A 16,869-nucleotide genomic window follows, 5' to 3' on the forward strand; every position below is an offset into this window, starting at 1 on the left:
AACGGGCTCCATGATATTTTGGGATTTTTAGCTGTAACTCAGTCATGAAGTTATTCTAGCGGAGTGCCAAAAATAGAAATGTAGAGAAAATAAGCAGGATTAAATGCATCCCATCAATCATCGCAAGGCATTGATTGTTGGCTTTATTTTGGCGGGGTTGTATTCTTCTGTTAGTATTTGCAGGAAGTATTTGTTGTTTGTTGAGAGCTAAAGCTGACCAGCTTTTTAAATGAACAGATAATTAAAACCTGCAGCCTGCTTTGCTTTTTTTTTTCTTTCTTTTTTTTCCCATCCTTAAATATCTGACTGTGGATCTACCAGCTGCGTGTCGGGTAGATCCACAGTAACGTTGCTTAAAAGTGTTATTTATTACTGCCAGGAACGGAGATCAGCACATTACAGGTCAAGTGTTTTCTGGGTGGAAGTTGTGTGGCTTAAGTTACTTGGTTGTTGTTGTTGGGGGGGGGGAAATACTAATGCGAAAAATGACCAGGGGCTGTGACTTCCCGTTGATCCTGTTCGTGTCGCCGGGCAGGTTTCAAGGTCACTGACAGGGTAAGCGATTCTGTAGAGGCTTGCAGGTCTGACTGCACTCAGGTGTGACTGCAGCTTTGTGGGAGAGGCGGTTGGACTGTATTTGACTGTATTTGGCCCGGACACGGAAAGGATTGACAGATTGATAGCTCAAGTTGCCGGAGTCTTCCACATTTTTCTTACTGCGCGTGTTTGATTTTGGGTTTCCATGTAACTGTGCAGGCAGCCGCCTGATGGTTATCTTCAAATTTCAAATTCAAATTTTATTTGTCACGTACACAGTCATACACAGTACGATATGTAGTGAAATGCTTGGACAACTGCTCGTGACCTAAAGAAAACAAAAAAAGAGAGGCTATGAATAAGCTCCTCCTCAGTCTCTCTGTGTTGGTCTTCAGGGAGTGGAATCGCTTTCCTGACCTCAACAGAGAGAACAGTCTGTTGTTGGGATGGCTGAGGTCCTTCACCATCTTCCTGGCCTTGGTCCAGCACCGCCTGCTGTAGATTGAGTGCAGGTCAGGGAGCTCGGAGCGGATGGTGCGCTCAGCTGACTGCACAACCCTCTGTAGAGCTCGTCTGTCCTGCATGGTGCTGTTCCCGAACCAGGTTAAGATGTTTCCCGCCAGGATGCTAATGTTAATGGTCTGCAGCGGTGAAGTGCAGTGCTTCCAGAGGGCGGACAGCCCAGTCTGACCCGGGTCAGAATATTACCTGAGTCTTAATGTGAGCTACAGAACTGCAGCTCGCTGTGTCAGTAAACAAGCCTGGCTTTCTCTGCTGACTCTCTGAGTTCAGGATTCATGCTCTTAGTACGCCTCCAGCCTGCTGCTCCCCACTCTGCCTCTTCAGCATTAGGCTAACATATTGTTGGTGGGATCAAGTACAGGAGCATGTTGGGCCTGAGCTGTGACACAGGGCGGCGTCTGATTTTCATGGTCTTCCTCAGCCAGTCATTAAAAATATGACACATCTTCTAATATTTGTAGTACATAATTAAAAGTATTGAACGCACACATAGGTGAGAGCACAGCCTGGATCACGTGACCCTGAATCCTCCCTTACTTATGCTGCAATATGTGTAGGCTGCTGGCGGCTTCCCATGATGCACTGTTTCTTTTTCACTCTATGAGCTTACACACCACTCTGCATGTAATCATCAGTTATTATTCATCTCTGCCTCTGTTCCACAGCATGTCTTCCTTCTCTCACCCCAACCAGTCACTTCAGATGGCCCCGCCCCTCCCTGAGCCTGGTTCTGCTGGAGGTTTCTTCCTGTTAAAAGGGAGTTTTTCATTCCCACTGTCACCAGAGTCTTTGCTCATAGGGGGTTATTTGATTGTTGGGTTATTCTTTGTATTATTGATGGGCAGGGGTGTCCAACTCCAGTCTTCGAGAGCTAGACCAGTATTGGTTCCCTCAGCAAACTGGAGCTAGAGTGGCTCCTGTGACTCTGTGGTGAAGCGAACACTCACCCCTCTGACGTCATCTTTTTTATTTTTGGCTCTGTGGTGAAACACTGGAGCGGTTGTGAAATATTTTAGGACTTGTTTCCATTCAGCTCCATCTTTGTCATCCCAGATGTGCAGACTGACTCTGGGCTGATTGGAGCCTTTGTTTTAAGCCTCAGAGCTGCAGGAGGCCGTCGGGGCGGACGTTGGTAAAGCTCCTCAGATTGAGCTTTATTTGTGTTCGTGTCCGCTGACAGGAACTCAGCAGCGGCCCCCTCCCCCCGCCTGCCTGTGTCTGCACCTCTGTAATCTCCCTCACTCTGTTTGTCTGAAATCTCACCAACTATTCATCTGTCAGCTGTAATTTAGTTTGAAATGATAAGTCGCCTCTGCCCACTGAGGAGTTTCAGTTGAGCCTCTGAAAGACGAACACACCAGCTGCAGCTTTAATGTGAGACACAGGAGCAAAGTTTGGGGAAGAACAAATCATCCCACTGCAAACCATCAGAGATCGGTGACCGAGTAACAGAGGGACTTCTACAGGAGGTGTTACTTGTCCTGGCTCTGATTCTCCTATCATCGTGCACGTTGGTTACCAACCAGCAGCTCCTAAAGAAATCAGGGTCACAGTATGCTGTAACCAGCTGACCAATCAGAACAGCTGGAGCTTTTCATGTGTCGCCTTAAAGAGACAGGAGCTAAGATAAGAGATGCCCCCTTTGCGTGACCATTCAGGTTTATCTTCTATATCTGTACGCATCCGCAACAGAAAATAGGCCCGAATTACAGTCATGTCCAAGATTTTGTGGCCATTTTTGCCTTTTGGACACCTGCATAGTGGATTTTTTTATTTATTTATTTATTTATTTTAAATCAATTAAGATGTGACTGAAAGCAGATTTTCACCTTTAAATTAAGCAGTTTAGTCGAAGTAGTGCTGGTAGCTGGTAGAAGCTTTCAAAGCTTCATAATATTTCTGGTGGAAACCCCACTGTCAACTCTGTCACCATCTTAAAACCAGGACTCGCAACAAACACACAACATCCTCTATCTTGTTGTTGTGATTGTTGCCATGCCAACTGCAGGCTGGCTATTACATCGTACAAACTCAGTGCAGATGCAAACCGATGAAAGTGGCCGTTGCAGGTGTGTGTCCTCACTTTCCCTGCAGGTGTCGGGAATCGCTCCTGCGACGCTTTCTTCTGATCGTGCTGACGAGCAGCTTTTCTGGATGGCTCTGTCAGATTTAGAAATGTCACGCCGTCCGCTGAAATATTTCTCCAGCCGTTTAACATCAGGCTGCAAAGCTGTTCGTCACAAGTTTCTATTAAGCCCCTGTTATTTCTGCAGGGCTGGCGTCACTGTAGCGCCGAGGGCGATGGAGGAAATGTGTCTCTCCACGCTCGTCCACCTGACATCCGTCTCCGTCTGAAGAGAACTCTGTGCACGATTGTGTTTTGATAACATGCAAACATCCCTCATCATTAAAGAGGCTCTTAACTGTCTGACGTGTAAACACTGAACTTCCTTGTTTTGGTTAGATGTCATAGCTGCCAGCCAATCACACTTGTATAAAATCGATCAGTCAGTATTTGTGTACGAGCGGCTGCTGGTGATCGCGGGCCATTCAGGAGTGATTTATGTTTATGTGGCTGTAGCGACATACACCTCCCGTGACTTCCTCCCTCTGCGATAGGCCCTGGTTACTGCGTGTTTCTATTTATTTCTGTTTCATATCCCTTTTTTTTTTTTTTTTTTCCTTGCTTTGATTTGTGTTCCAGAGTCAGTTTCTCATGAACTCTTATAATCAGTTCTGTTTCTCTACTTTCACTCAAACTGTCTCCAGTTTATTTAGCTTCAGCATCAGATTGAGATTATTTCCCAGAGCTCTTGAGGAATAGAGGAGACGTCTCTGAGCACGATGCTGATACGTTTCTAATGTCCCAGACAGTGTTGACCTTTAAGGTCAGTACTCTGAGTGGACACACAAATCGCATTGCAACCAAAAGTGTCTGACTGGTATATAACAGATGCACGCAGCTCTCAGGTGCATGCGAAGCACAAACTTCTTAGACGAGCTGTAACAGAAAGCAGAGTTATTGTCAGATAATTGTTCCTAAAACATGGTGTGGAGGCCCGGTTCAGAGGTGTAGCAGTTACAGCTCCCTGTATCATCACGGCGGCACAATCAAAGCAGCCAAGCCCTTAAATTTAAGATTTGACCAAAACAGGTGTTTTTAAAAAGGTCCTGTTGTGATTAAAGTGGAAACTATGCATTTATTTTGTACCAGGCTATAAATATGCCTTTTAATGCTGAAGTTGGGTTTTTTTGGGAGTCTGTGGGGATTGACTCATTTTTGGTGCCAGTCTCAAGAGGCCTGAGCCTGAAGGCTCACACGTGGTTACGAGGCCGCCTGCAGGACAGGGGGCAGTGTTTCCACAACCTGCAGTGGTCCAGTCAGACTCTGGAAACCAGTAAAACCTGAACATATTAATTATGGTTCTGCTGTAAGAAAAAAGCTAAGGCTCCATCTAATGGGAGATTAAAAAAAAAAAAAAAAAAGTAGAAAGGAAGTCCTCTCCCGGCTCCCCAAAACAAGGTCAGAACACAGATTTATGGGGTCATTGGTGTCACCAAAGAGGACACGGGATTGGTTCAGCTTGTTTGTAATTAGGATTATGAAGCGATTTGCATGAAATTTTCTGAGAAGTCTGTCTTGGTTACATTGTAGCTGATTCAGAGCCAGATATTGACTTTGATCTTTAATTTTTGTGTTACAGTTTCATAAATTCACAGAAGAAGGTAACGAAAAATTGTGAGACATCAGTTTGATGCTTTTTGACGCCATTTGCATCTGTCGTGGAGGAAAATTTGAGCCTTGGTGGAGCTTTGCATACAGGTGGATGACAGTGTCGCTGACCGACCATGACCATGAAACTGAGCAGAGACTAGTGCAAGCTCACTCCTATAGACTGAGTGCTGTTTACAACTGAAACAGCAGTTACTGGCTAACACGGGCAGAATGTCAAGTTTCACACAGAAATTCCAAAGTGTGCTTAAAGGCAGAGCATGCAACTGAAACTGCAGGGGCTCACTCATTCATTCTGGTTGTAAGATGCTTGTGGTTGGTGCACTGAGCAGTGGAAATGGAGTCAGAAAACGCACATTTTAATTGAGCTTTTTAATGAGTGTGGTCTCCTCTGCTGTAGCTTCTTTGCACCACCTGCTGTTTGTTTGATGAACTGCAGGTTTGTTTGTTTTCTGATTGCTCGTGTTTGTGTTGTCGTGGACCTGAGAGTCCTGATCTGACCTGACTCAAATTTCAGAAACCTGCACCACTCCTCCTGGATTAAAGAGACCTGTACGTGCACATCACCTGCACAGGTGTAGTCTGTGTTTAAGAGCAGTAAAGACGCTTAATGTTCATCTAAGTGGAAATCAGTCATTCCTGCTCAGCTCTCTGCAGAGATTCACTGTGTTTAAATGAAAGTAAAAGGAGTGTTTGAGGATTTTGTGCAATTGATGATATTTGAACGATATTTTGGTTTAGATTCACTTAAACTGTTGTGTCATCAGAAATGAGCCTTTTCTTCTGAACGGCTACATTTCAAACATACCATTGATAGTGAGAAAATCAGAGGCTGTGGTAGGGCGTAAAAAAACTGGAAATTGTTGTTTTTAGCCCCCCCCCCCATCTCCATCCTCTGTTTAAGGGAAGCTTTGTAGGTTAAGTTAGGTTAAGTGCTGTGCTTAAAACTTGAAGTCAGGCTTGTGGTACTTCCACAGTATTGACGTTTTTATGTCACCACTGGTTATGAAGTGACTTCCTGCATCTGTCCTTGTGTTTCAGAGAAACTTTACAACTCCCAGGGTCCAGAACTCCGGCGGTCCCTCTTCTCTCTCAAACAGCTCTTCCAGGTAACACGCTCACCTGTCAGAACTTTACTTCTCGTTTAAGCACAGCTCAGCTTACACTCACGTGAAATGATTTTACCGTGTTTTCCGCACTATAAGGCGCACTTAAAATCCTTTAATTTTCTCAAAAATCGACAGTGCGCCTTATGTATGAATTCTGGTTGTGCTCACTGACCTAGAACCGATTTTATGTGCTACACAGCGCTTAACAATCTGTCAAAAAATTTTTGGTAAGTCTTTGGTAAGCTACGAAGCTGCACTGCTTGATGGATTGTCAGAGCACTACAGCTACCATAGTCAGGAGTCTCCCAGAGTAATCTGGGTCCTAAACTCCGTCCTTTCAGGTCCAAAACACTGCAGCATCACTGAAAGGTAAAACCTGTGCAATTTCTTTTGTCTTTAATAAAATGATCAGCGTTGCTGCTTTACCAGGTGTAACAATTAAGTTTAACATCCAGGCATCCATGAAAACAGAATTTATTCAATTTAATGGAGTTAGAAGTTGGCAGGAAGTTAACTCGCTAGCTTCCACCTAAACATGATATTGCATGTTCTGACTGAGAGATTTGTGAAAAAATTCAAACGTACAGCTCTGCTATCACTTCCAACATAAATGAAGACAGAAAACTAAACAGCAGTGACATTTGTAGGGTTACTGAAGTTGGGCTAGCTGCTATATAATGATGTGCTACGTGATCGCTAGCAACACAGCTATGTTAGCATAACATAAACGCAGTGAAGCTGGAGGATGAACTAACGCTTTTCCACTGGATAAAAGTGAACTCGAGGGTTCCCGATGGTTAGGGACAAATGCAATCGCATGGCAGGATGCTTTAAACGGACCAAACTTCAGTCAGGAGAACAACTGAGATAATCCATCCACAATACGAGGTTAGTCATTAATATACTGCAACAACATGGGAACAGAGCAGCTGCCAGAGAATTCAGCATTAATGAATCAATGGTACAGAAGTAAAAGAAGCAAAAAGAACAAGTTGAGTAAAGTTGATTTATCTGACTGTTTTGTTTCGCTTAATGTGCCTTATAGTCCAAAAAATACTGTACTTTTCAGCTGAGGTCTTGATTGCATTCGTCTAGTACAGCGGTCCCCAACCCCCGGGCCTCGGACCGGTACTGGTCCATGAGTCTTTGGTACCGGCCGCGAGAGTTGAGGCTCAGGTCTGAAATGTATGGTTTTCAGGGTTTTTATCGGTTTTCAGCGTTATTTTTGTCATCGTTTTTATCGGTAACTCGGTTTTCCTGGGTCTTTTTACGTGTGTTATAAATAAATCTTATTTTTTTCAGTACCGGTACTAGTTTTATTTTGTTGTATTTATCCGTGACACCTTAAAGGCCGGTCCATGAAAATATTGTCGGGCATAAACCGGTCCGTGGCGCAAAAAAGGTTGGAGACTAGTCTAGTAGTCTGAGCTAGAGCCTGGGAGACGCCTGCACCTGTTGTTTGCTCTGTGGCTGTAGTTTTAGTTTCTCTGGTTGCTACGTAGATTTTTTTTAGGTTTATTCTGATTAACATTAGAAAAAAGAATCTCCTCTAAAAGTGGAAATAATTAATGGCAGCCACCTGATGTAGTGTCTTTGGCTACGATGATGTAAAAACGTCTTAAATGCAAACCAGCTGTTTAAAGCTTCAAACAAAAATTCGAACAACCCTCTCGGATCTGTTTATCCTGCATGATTAAAGGAAATGGGTCACACAGGTCACACTGCTGCTGGTTCCTGTAATATCTGGTAATTATGAGACAGTCTTCAGATTTCTTCAGTGGCCGTTGGCATGAATGTTGTAACTGCAGCTGACTCTGACACAAAGTCAGACTCACAAGAACGCACACGTTAGGAAAACAAGTGACTGCAGGAGCCGAGTTTGGTGTTCCTGATCAAAGTTCATCAGCGAGTGGCTTCTTACTGCTCGAGGCCACTTCGAGGCATAACAATACACTTCAACACCACGTTCCCACACTTGCCTTCCCCACGCTGCAGCACTGGCATTTCAAAGGCAAAATATGAGGAAATATTTGATTATTATACGAGTTTGATTATATGAGAAACTGGCTTCACCCTGAGAAGCAGCTGCGGGGACATCCTGTTTCTATATTAATCCATCAGCAAAGATAATATAAACACATACAGCACAAAAGTCACATGAGCCATATCTGTGAAACGACAGACTCTGAAGGTCAGCACATAAACTGGCCTGAAGTTCTTGAGATTAACTGTTGACATATTAATGTGTTGCTTCATGCTTCTGTCTGTGCGAGCTGTTGTTACCTGTGAGGAGCCGCTGCCTTGCAGGCTAACCTCAGGGAACAAAGGTCTGACTTCACTTCAGTATTAAAAACAAGCTGCAGTGTGACTGCCTCTGCAGCAGGAGCTCTGTCTCTGTAACACCGGCTGGAACGGTCTCCTAAACGAGTCTTTTCTGTCTGTAGGATGATAAAGACCTGGTTCCAGAGTTCGTGGCCTCTGACGGGCTGACGTGTTTCATTAAAGTCGGGGCGGAGGCCGACCACAACTACCAGAACTACATCCTGAGAGGTGAGACTCCACCGACTCTGACTGAGGATTAAAGGGAGGCTGTGAAACCTTTGAATGTTTGCGTGTGCGCAGAGATGCTCAGAGCACAGAGGTCAATCACATAAGGTGAAAAAGCATTTGTAAATCCCAAAAACGCTCCGCTAACTTCATCGTGCCTGAGCTGTCACACGGCTGAACACAGATCTGTGAGAAGCCTGTCTGAAGCAGATATTCACTCAGTGAACGTGCCTGATGTGAAGGTTTGTGTTTAACTGTAGGACTATTTAGTTAACGCAGCTCATAATCCTGCAGGTAATCCACCTGCTCGGGCGTTTAGGAGATCTACAGTGACACACGAACATTAACACCAGCTTCAGTTTAACAGGAAAATTGATTTAGTTTAATTTAATATCAGAAGGTTATAGTAGACGAACTCGAATATTGGTTCAGTTGATGCAAAGTTTAGATGTGTGTTGTGTTTTTTAATGGTGAGATTTGCTGTAAAGCTTACTGAGGTTACTTTGAATTACAGCATTTTGGATCAGCTGGAAGCTTTTAGTATAACTGGAAAAGGAAAAACAAGCCCAGAAGCACAAATGTGTAAATTATTGTGTCAGCTGCAGCACTTTCTGCCCAGCAGGCACAATTTCACCCAAATGACAGGAACGCAAACAGTGGCAGCAGTGAAACTTGGCGCTTTCGCTAGGAACGTGCCGACGGCGCCAGCGCAGACCTGGGGCCGCGTGCTCGGATCGGCGCATGCTCTCGTGTTCGGTCAGAATGGAAACGGAGCTTCGGCTTCACAAGTCCAGCAAACCCACAGAAAGCTGAGTCAGCGCTGCAGATTATAGTCTGCAGCTGCTGGAGCCTCCTGTGGAAACGCCAGCGCTCATCCATCGGTCTGTGTGTCCTCAGCTCTCAGTCAGATCATGCTGTTTGTGGACGGCATGAACGGAGTGATCAACCACAACGAGACGGTGCAGTGGCTGTACACGCTGACGGGAAGTTCGGTGAGTCCTCGGACCTCAGAGCAGTGGTGCGACGCCACCTGCTGGTCAAACACTCAACACGTTTTTCTGTTTTAGTCTCGCCTGGTGGTGAAAACTGCCCTGAAGCTGCTCATCGTCTTCGTGGAGTACTCGGAGTCCAACAGTCCTCTGCTCATCAGAGCCGTCAACACCGTGGCTGGACAGAGAGGTGCGCACAAAAACGCAGATGATGGTTTTATGTAAGATCACATATAACGTGTCTGTAACGTTTACTCTCATTAGCTGCTCCATGTGACCTATCACCTCTTCCTAGACGGATGCCCTGAATGTGACGTGGGTAGCTTCACCAGGTGCTCAGCCGTATGATGATCACGTGTTTTTGTGTGTGTCTGGCAGCTGCGAAGCCATGGAGTTATATGATGGAGGTCCTGGAGGAGAGGAACGGCGCCGACACGGAGCTGCTCGTGTTTGCCATGACACTCATCAACAAGGTAAGCAAAATTTCCAAATGTAAGCGAGAAGGTCAGAAGTTGGGAAGTACAAACTCACTCCTCCGTGTGCTTCTCAGACTCTGGTGGCGCTCCCGGACCAGGACTCGTTCTACGATGTGACGGACAAGCTGGAGCTGCTGGGGATGGAGGCCGTCATCCGCAAACACATGAACAACAAGGGGACGGAGCCAGACCTGCGGACGCAGTTCACCATATACGAGGTAACGACGAGAAACGGGGATTTAAATACATTTCCATTTTTGAGGAACACGTGCTGCCTCCAAACAGACGTCTTTTTCAGTGAAAGTCTCTCGGTGAAAGCGCCCTGCCAGCAGGTCCTGAGTGCTACAGCTGCCCTGCTGTAGTTCAACCTTTAAAAACATTTACTGTTATCAATAAAAAATCGTGGCTCCATCTCGGCTTTATTTGCATTTTGCACAACATCCCAACATTGAGTGCTGATACGGCGAGATTTAGGATGTGTGTGCACAGTGATGCCGCTTCAGTGTGTAACGAGCAGCAATCGCAGGATTTATGGCGCTAATATGAGAAGCATTGGATTTATGAGCCGCACATCTGTAACCAGCACATCATCATTCAGTCATGTGACTTCTGTTACCCCTTATATGAGGGATCTTAGAGCATGCTCAGTCTTTCTGTGTGTGTGTGTGTGTGTGTGTGTGTGTGTGTGTGTGTGTGTGTGTGTGTGTGTGTGTGTGTGTGCGTGTGCAGAATACTCTGAAGTACGAAGACGGTGAGGTGGATGACTCCTCCCCCCTCCTACGTAAAGAGAGACGAAAGTTGGCGACCGGCGAGCAGGACGGATCGAGGGGCCGCCGCCACTTGTCCAGTCAGAATCTTCTCAACGCCCACACCTCGCCCACGTCCTCATCTCCCTCCACCGCCCCAACCACTCCTACCCTCTTCTTGTCATCTTCTGTCAACTCCTCAGTGTCACCAGCCACCTCCCCCGCTGCGTCTCCCACAGTCTCCCCCGCTGCGTCTCCCACAGTCTCCCCCGCTGCGTCTCCCACAGTCTCCCCCGCTGCGTCTCCCACCGTCTCCCCGGTCATCTCCTCCCCAAGCCCCACGGCAGGTCTCGGCAGCAGGGCCTCGTCCCCGCTGGCCTCCGAGCACAGCAGCTCCTCCTCCAGTCCATCCGGATCCCGGACAGAATCTCCGCTGCCGCCCCACATGTCCCCCAACGGCACCGTGGACACGGAGCAGGGAACAAAAACGCCGCCAAGCCCGTGAGTTCACTCTGCTCGTGACCTTTACCTCCTGATTCTGATCATTAATAATCAATTAGACGAATCAATGAGAGCTAGTATAACATTCAACAGCTCCAGACGTTTCGCTAAACGGAGCCCAAGTAGAAACCTGAAATCGAGGCAGTAGCGGAGGTTCAGATGTGCAAGCGTGCTTTTCTGCAGGTTTGTGGGAGGAAACGACCTGAAGTCCTTCCTGCAATCGTGACTCTCCTGCAGGTCAAACGCCGTGTCGGCTGTTAATCGGAGGCAGCGGTCAGACTGCGTCTCCCTCGGGTGCTGTGGTCTGCGCCGTCGCCTTCTCCCGCTGCTCAGTTTACCAAGTTTAGCCCGACAGACGGAGCGAGGAGGGGGGGAGACGGGGGGCGTGTTTTGTTTGGAAGCAGCTTTTCTGTGAGTTCAATCAGCAGGAATGTTTGTCCTCAGCGGGTAAACCTTTCTGCTCGTGTTTGGCCTCTGCAGAAACGGGCGTTTAAAGGGACGCCGGCAGGTTGAATGTTAGTCGTGTTTTAGTCATTGCAGAGCCAGAGGGGAAACTGGTTTCAGTCATTCTGGGTTCACAACCAAGACTTGTTCGAGTTCGTGAAACCGTCATGATCTATATTATAATCTAAACACCAATCAGCCATAACAACAGAAACACTGAAAACAGCTGACGTGAGGAGCAGCGATCCTGTCACTGCAGAGGAATGTTTTGCTGGGAAACGTTGCATCCTGTTCTTCATGTGGTCCTTATTTGAACATGTACCACCGCCTGGAGAAACTGCAGGCCTCGAGGGCCGGTGTCCTGCAGGTTTTAGATGTGTCCTTGATCCAACACAGCTGATTTAAATGTCTAAATGACTTCCTCAACATGTCTTGAAGTTCTCCAGAGGCCTAATCATGTGATTGAGGTGTGCTGACCCAGGGTGAGATCTAAAACCTGCAGGACACCGGCCCTCGAGGCCTGGAGATCCCCACCGCTGGCCTAAACATTCTAAGTTTTCTTGTTTTAGTTAAGTGACTGGTTTGATTTTAAAAACGGGTGTAAATATTTTTAAAGGTGATTATTGTCATGATGGCAGAATAATCAGGAGGATTTTCCAGTTGTGGTGATTTTCAACAAATCACACCACCGTGGACGCCTTCTCTCACCTCTGGTTATGTTTTTTCTTCCTCTTATCTCGGGCTCTTTTTCTGTTTGGGGTTTTTTGTTTTTTTTTTTCCCCCTCATCTGGGTGTCTTGGTGTCGGTTCTGTCTCTGATTTAACCACCGATTCCCTCCCCTCTCTCTCTCTCTCCCTCACTGTGCTGTCCTGCATCTTGACCACTAGGAGTCGCTCTTTCCTCAGCCACCACATGTCGTCTCTGGGTCTAAGCAGGAAGTCCAGGTTCTTCTCCAAAACCAGCTCCATCTCTGAGGAGCATCGGGCCGACTGCAGGTCTGTAGCACTGAGACCGACCTCAAACCTGCAACCAGGACTCCTGCCTGTCTGCTGTCGACTAACAAACACTCTGCAGTCATGCTCGTGCTCCCTGCAGCACTCTGTCCGCTGCCATGCCTTCAGTCCCTTTAGGATTCACAATCACTGTCATTATTTATTTTACGTTTTGTTGCAAAATCACAGACCAATAACATGCGTTTCTCACTATCATGTATATTTCTCATACCACACAAGCTTAAGGCAACTATTGTGTAAACTGGTGTAGCTGAACTTTTAGCTTTCAGTCTTACTCACCGTGGACTCGGTCACATCCACTCTGCTGTCCACACAGCTCTGTGAAAAACCTGCTGTAACAGGAACTCATTAAGGGTTCATCTAACATCTGGTCACATGTTCCTCACTGACCAGCCAGACGCTGACAGTAGCACTGATTTTCTTGATGGTCGCTGCAGACGTGGAGCAACGCGCGCGCGCGCACACACACACACACACACACACAGCAGTGGTGGAATGAACTGGCAGAGAGCAATGTTTTTAAAGCAGTCTCACTCTCTTCTGTGTGTGTGTGTTACAGTCCATCCTCGCCAGATCTCTCTCTGCGCGAGAATTCCCAGTCGAATCTGCAGCAGCTCGACAACAAGACGGAGCCCAAAACTAAAGCGAAGTAAGTGAATCAGTTGATTTTTGGGGGGGGCGCTCTGTTTTTTCTGTTTGTTTGTTTAACGGACGGTTAAACCACGCGTCTCTGGCATCGCTGTGCAGGGTCATCACTGCAGGAGTGTTCCAGCGTTGTTCTGGAACTTTGTGGGTTATTTTAATCTGTGACCTTCATTATTTTTCTTTTATAAAAACTTGATTATATTCTGTGTTTAAATTCCTGGCTGATGTTTTCCCGTTCAATCCCGTGTATAGAGCATCCAGATAATTTTATGGAAAATGTAATTATTATTTTGAGATGGATTATGTCAGTTTTCCTGGATAATTTCCTGACGTTGTTTTTATTTCTTTCTAAAACGATACTTTTTTAGGACTGTTTCTTTATCTTATCTGTTATCATCTTTATTGCGATCTTTTAAAATCTGACGTTTTTATCTTTTTGGATCATTTTAGTTGAACTTTTTCTTCCATGTTTAAGTTGTTGTTGTCTCGTTACCTTTTCTTTTAGTTTTTTTTGTCAAAGATGATTTTTGGCTCTGATTTTCAGTTTGATAAAAACTGTGACGATGCAGTAAGAAGGGCTGCAGACGGTAAAAAGTTCAGCCGCAGCGTCTTCGCTCTCGCCGTTATTACTCTTTACTCTCGGCGCACTTCCTCTTTCAGTTATAACATTATAATGTGTTGTCTGTTTGTCTCTCCTCCAAAATTCCTGCTCCTTTTTTTTTTTTTTCCCCGTCTCCTTTTATTCCTCTCCCAGCTCTGGGGAGGATGAGGAGCTCCTCTGGTAAGTACACGTCTCCTCCTGCTCCTCCTCATCGTCCTGTGTGTCTGTAGTCGTCAGTCTGGTGTTCAGCTGCATAAAATGAGTCTTTGACTAGTAACACTTTTGTACATCAGGCTGGATTCAGGTGCTTCGATAAGGGAGCGGAACCTTTAACTGACCTCATTCATCTCTCAGTGCTGAACACTTTTCTTTTCAGGCTCTATTTGTTTGGTTTCGGTTTCTGCTTTTTTACGTGATTCTCTGGATTGTCTCATTGTTAGAAGCTGGGCCACAGATACAGAGGTCTGACTTTGAAGGGGCTCCTTTAAGGGTTTTTATGCAGCTGAGCACCTGTCAGCAGGTTTTACGTTAAAGTAGCCGGTTACCAGCATGCAACTGCTGCCTGAACAGGATGATGAAAGCCTGCTGGTGTGCGTGTGTGCGTGTGTCATGCTCAGATGTGTATTGTGTCTCTACAGCCCAATTGACTGTAATGTAAATCAGGACAAGCCGGTGCTGAGGAAGTTTGAGTAAGTACTGGTGCAGCCCCACTGCATGCTGGGAGTTGCAGGGATGGTTGTCGGGCTCTGGTGATTGTGTTTGGGTTGTGTGTGTCATTACTGAAATCAACTTTAGGACTCTTTGTAGTTTGGAGTAAAGGTGAGTCAACAGGAAGTGATTAATTCATGTGATTCAAAGTGACGGTATCTCACCCGTGTGTGTGTGTGTGTGTGTGTGTGTGTGTGTTGGTTGGACTGCATCACCTCAGTGGGTTGGGTTGTGTGTTATGACGCTGTCTGAGTGACATTTAAACTCCCTTAATGCAGATTTAAGGCTGCTGCTTTTATGTCATTTTGGGTTTTCAAACGAGGCGACCGGCGTGAAAGAATCGTGCCGATGTCGTTCGGTGTAATGACGCCGTGCACGGTCTCGTCGTGATCTTTCAGCCAACGATGGCTGCCGTTCTGTGTCGACTGACCAAAGAGAGAAAGCAGCACTGTAAAAGGAAACGCTCAGAGATTCCTTCAAAGAAAGCTGAAGCTTGTTTGTAGCAGCGGGATGTAGCATGGAAACATGCGTTGGATGCATTCATGCATTGTCACATGTTACATGCAGTCTGTGTGCATGTCAGGGTCTTTAGCTGCTGCGGGGTCACATTTTGCAGCAGGATGTGCAGCAACGGATCAAAGAAGCTCAAAGTGACGCTGTCTCTAATGTTCTCAGCTCAAGTCTCACACAAATGAGAAGCACAAGCAAAGCCTCCAGTATCTCTGTGCTAAATGTAGATTATCTATTTCCCAGCACACAAACCCTGCTGTAGTTTTCTCTTGGTCCTGGTCCTGGTCTGGATCTGTTGTCCTCCTGTGGTTCAGACCAGAACAATAGAAACTCATAAAGTGAAGCAAAAATGTAGCTGTGTGATTTTTGGGAGGCAGCTGCAGCCACTAAACACAGACGTGAAGCCCAGATCGTCGATCGCAGAGCCGAACCCGGCAGCTCTGCGGTCCCCCGGACCTGGACCCGCTCCATCTCCAAAAGTACCGCTCTCCACTCCACTGTACTGCACTGTACTGGTACAAATAAGCTAACTACATGTGTATTGATATACATGGTATAGCATACTTTTTAGTATGCTTGCAGCTAAAACTTGTGTAAAAACAATTTCTCACATAAGAAGTGTTTCTCTCCACTTGGCTGAGAGAAACCTCTTAAGACGCCTCCAAATCTCTGCCACTATTAAAGACTTTAAACTAATCAAAGATGATATAATAATATTTCTGTCTGAATATGTAACTAATGCAAAGTTTCTGCACATTTTACGGAAACGTTACAAAATACTCTTTATGCTTTCAAAGTGACTACAGGCGTGGATGGGCAGCGATAACCAAGGACCCCCGTGTCTCTGTACGAAGTGACCTCAGATAAAAGATGCAAAACAACCACAAAGAGTGAGAAAACAGCCCACACGGCCCTGTTTTCAGCAGTAACACAGTCGGTTATGTTTGGAAGGTGGTTTGGACTTTTCAGAAGCGTCTCCTGCTTCTGCTCCACTTTTATCTAAATATGACTTTTCTTAGAGGAGCCCATCGCCGGCTCCAACTTTGGGACCAATCGTTTTGTGAGTCTCTCCTACTCACAGCTTTTTTTTTTTTGCTTTTTTTTTTTTTTTTTGTAGAACCAGTCATCGATGAGGAAACTGCACGCTGTCACAAACAGACACATTATGATTACCATGCATCCAAACTGACCCCCTCATGTGACCAAAGAGCGTCTCATTTCATAAAATTAACTAGAAAATGTTAAATTAGCGCGGACCTCTGAACGCTGAAATGAGAAGAGATTCTTTGGTGGCCAAGAACAACTGAATAATAAAAACACCATATAAAAATTATGTGTTTGGGTTTGTGTGTGTTTGTTGGCTCCGCGGCTCAGCGGTCCGTCCAAATCCTGACATATTAAAGTCATAAATCTGCACCGGTGGGATGTTTCAGTGCTGCGGATGTGGGGGGAGGGGTGTGTTGCTGGTGGTGGGGCTGACCGCGTCCTCCGGTCCTGAGTTTGGTTTGGTTTTGTCTTTTGTAACTCTGGGTGGAGTCTAATTGCTGGTGTTTAATCTGGTTTGGTTTGCAGTTGAGAATAAAAATGAATCTGAGATCAGTTTGACTGCGATGATTCGGTATTAAAGTAACTTAAGGGGGACCTTTTCCACTTAAATTTGCCTCCTGATTGGCAAACCTCCATAAGTAGCACCTGAGCTTTTAAATATGTTGACCTATTTACTTGAAACTTTGGCCAAACCTTTGTTTAATATGATCGTCCAAAAGTGCAACGATCAGAAGAAGACGG

At 45.8% G+C, this 16,869-nt stretch overlaps 1 protein-coding gene across 7 annotated transcripts in view; it reads left to right on the plus strand.

Annotated features, from left to right (window-relative positions):
- The window catches only part of fhod1 (formin homology 2 domain containing 1), a 52,872-nt gene that overhangs the window by 24,277 nt on the left and 11,726 nt on the right, over window positions 1–16,869 (plus strand). Inside the window, exons 4-15 of one of the 7 annotated variants that reach the window (XM_076886817.1) lie at window positions 5,834–5,901; window positions 8,346–8,451; window positions 9,346–9,440; window positions 9,516–9,627; window positions 9,816–9,910; window positions 9,988–10,131; window positions 10,643–10,875; window positions 10,924–11,160; window positions 12,492–12,599; window positions 13,177–13,266; window positions 14,017–14,043; window positions 14,502–14,552. In XM_076886817.1, coding sequence (XP_076742932.1) covers window positions 5,834–5,901; window positions 8,346–8,451; window positions 9,346–9,440; window positions 9,516–9,627; window positions 9,816–9,910; window positions 9,988–10,131; window positions 10,643–10,875; window positions 10,924–11,160; window positions 12,492–12,599; window positions 13,177–13,266; window positions 14,017–14,043; window positions 14,502–14,552 — 1,366 coding nt within the window. Of the gene's footprint in view, window positions 1–5,833; window positions 5,902–8,345; window positions 8,452–9,345; window positions 9,441–9,515; window positions 9,628–9,815; window positions 9,911–9,987; window positions 10,132–10,642; window positions 11,161–12,491; window positions 12,600–13,176; window positions 13,267–14,016; window positions 14,044–14,501; window positions 14,553–16,869 lie in introns of all 7 variants that reach the window. The other 6 variants (XM_012919888.5, XM_023153732.3, XM_023153750.3 and 3 more) reach the window with 6 other exon arrangements.

The sequence above is a fragment of the Maylandia zebra genome, linkage group LG1, assembly GCF_041146795.1.
Source record: "Maylandia zebra isolate NMK-2024a linkage group LG1, Mzebra_GT3a, whole genome shotgun sequence".
Lineage (NCBI taxonomy): Eukaryota > Metazoa > Chordata > Actinopteri > Cichliformes > Cichlidae > Maylandia > Maylandia zebra.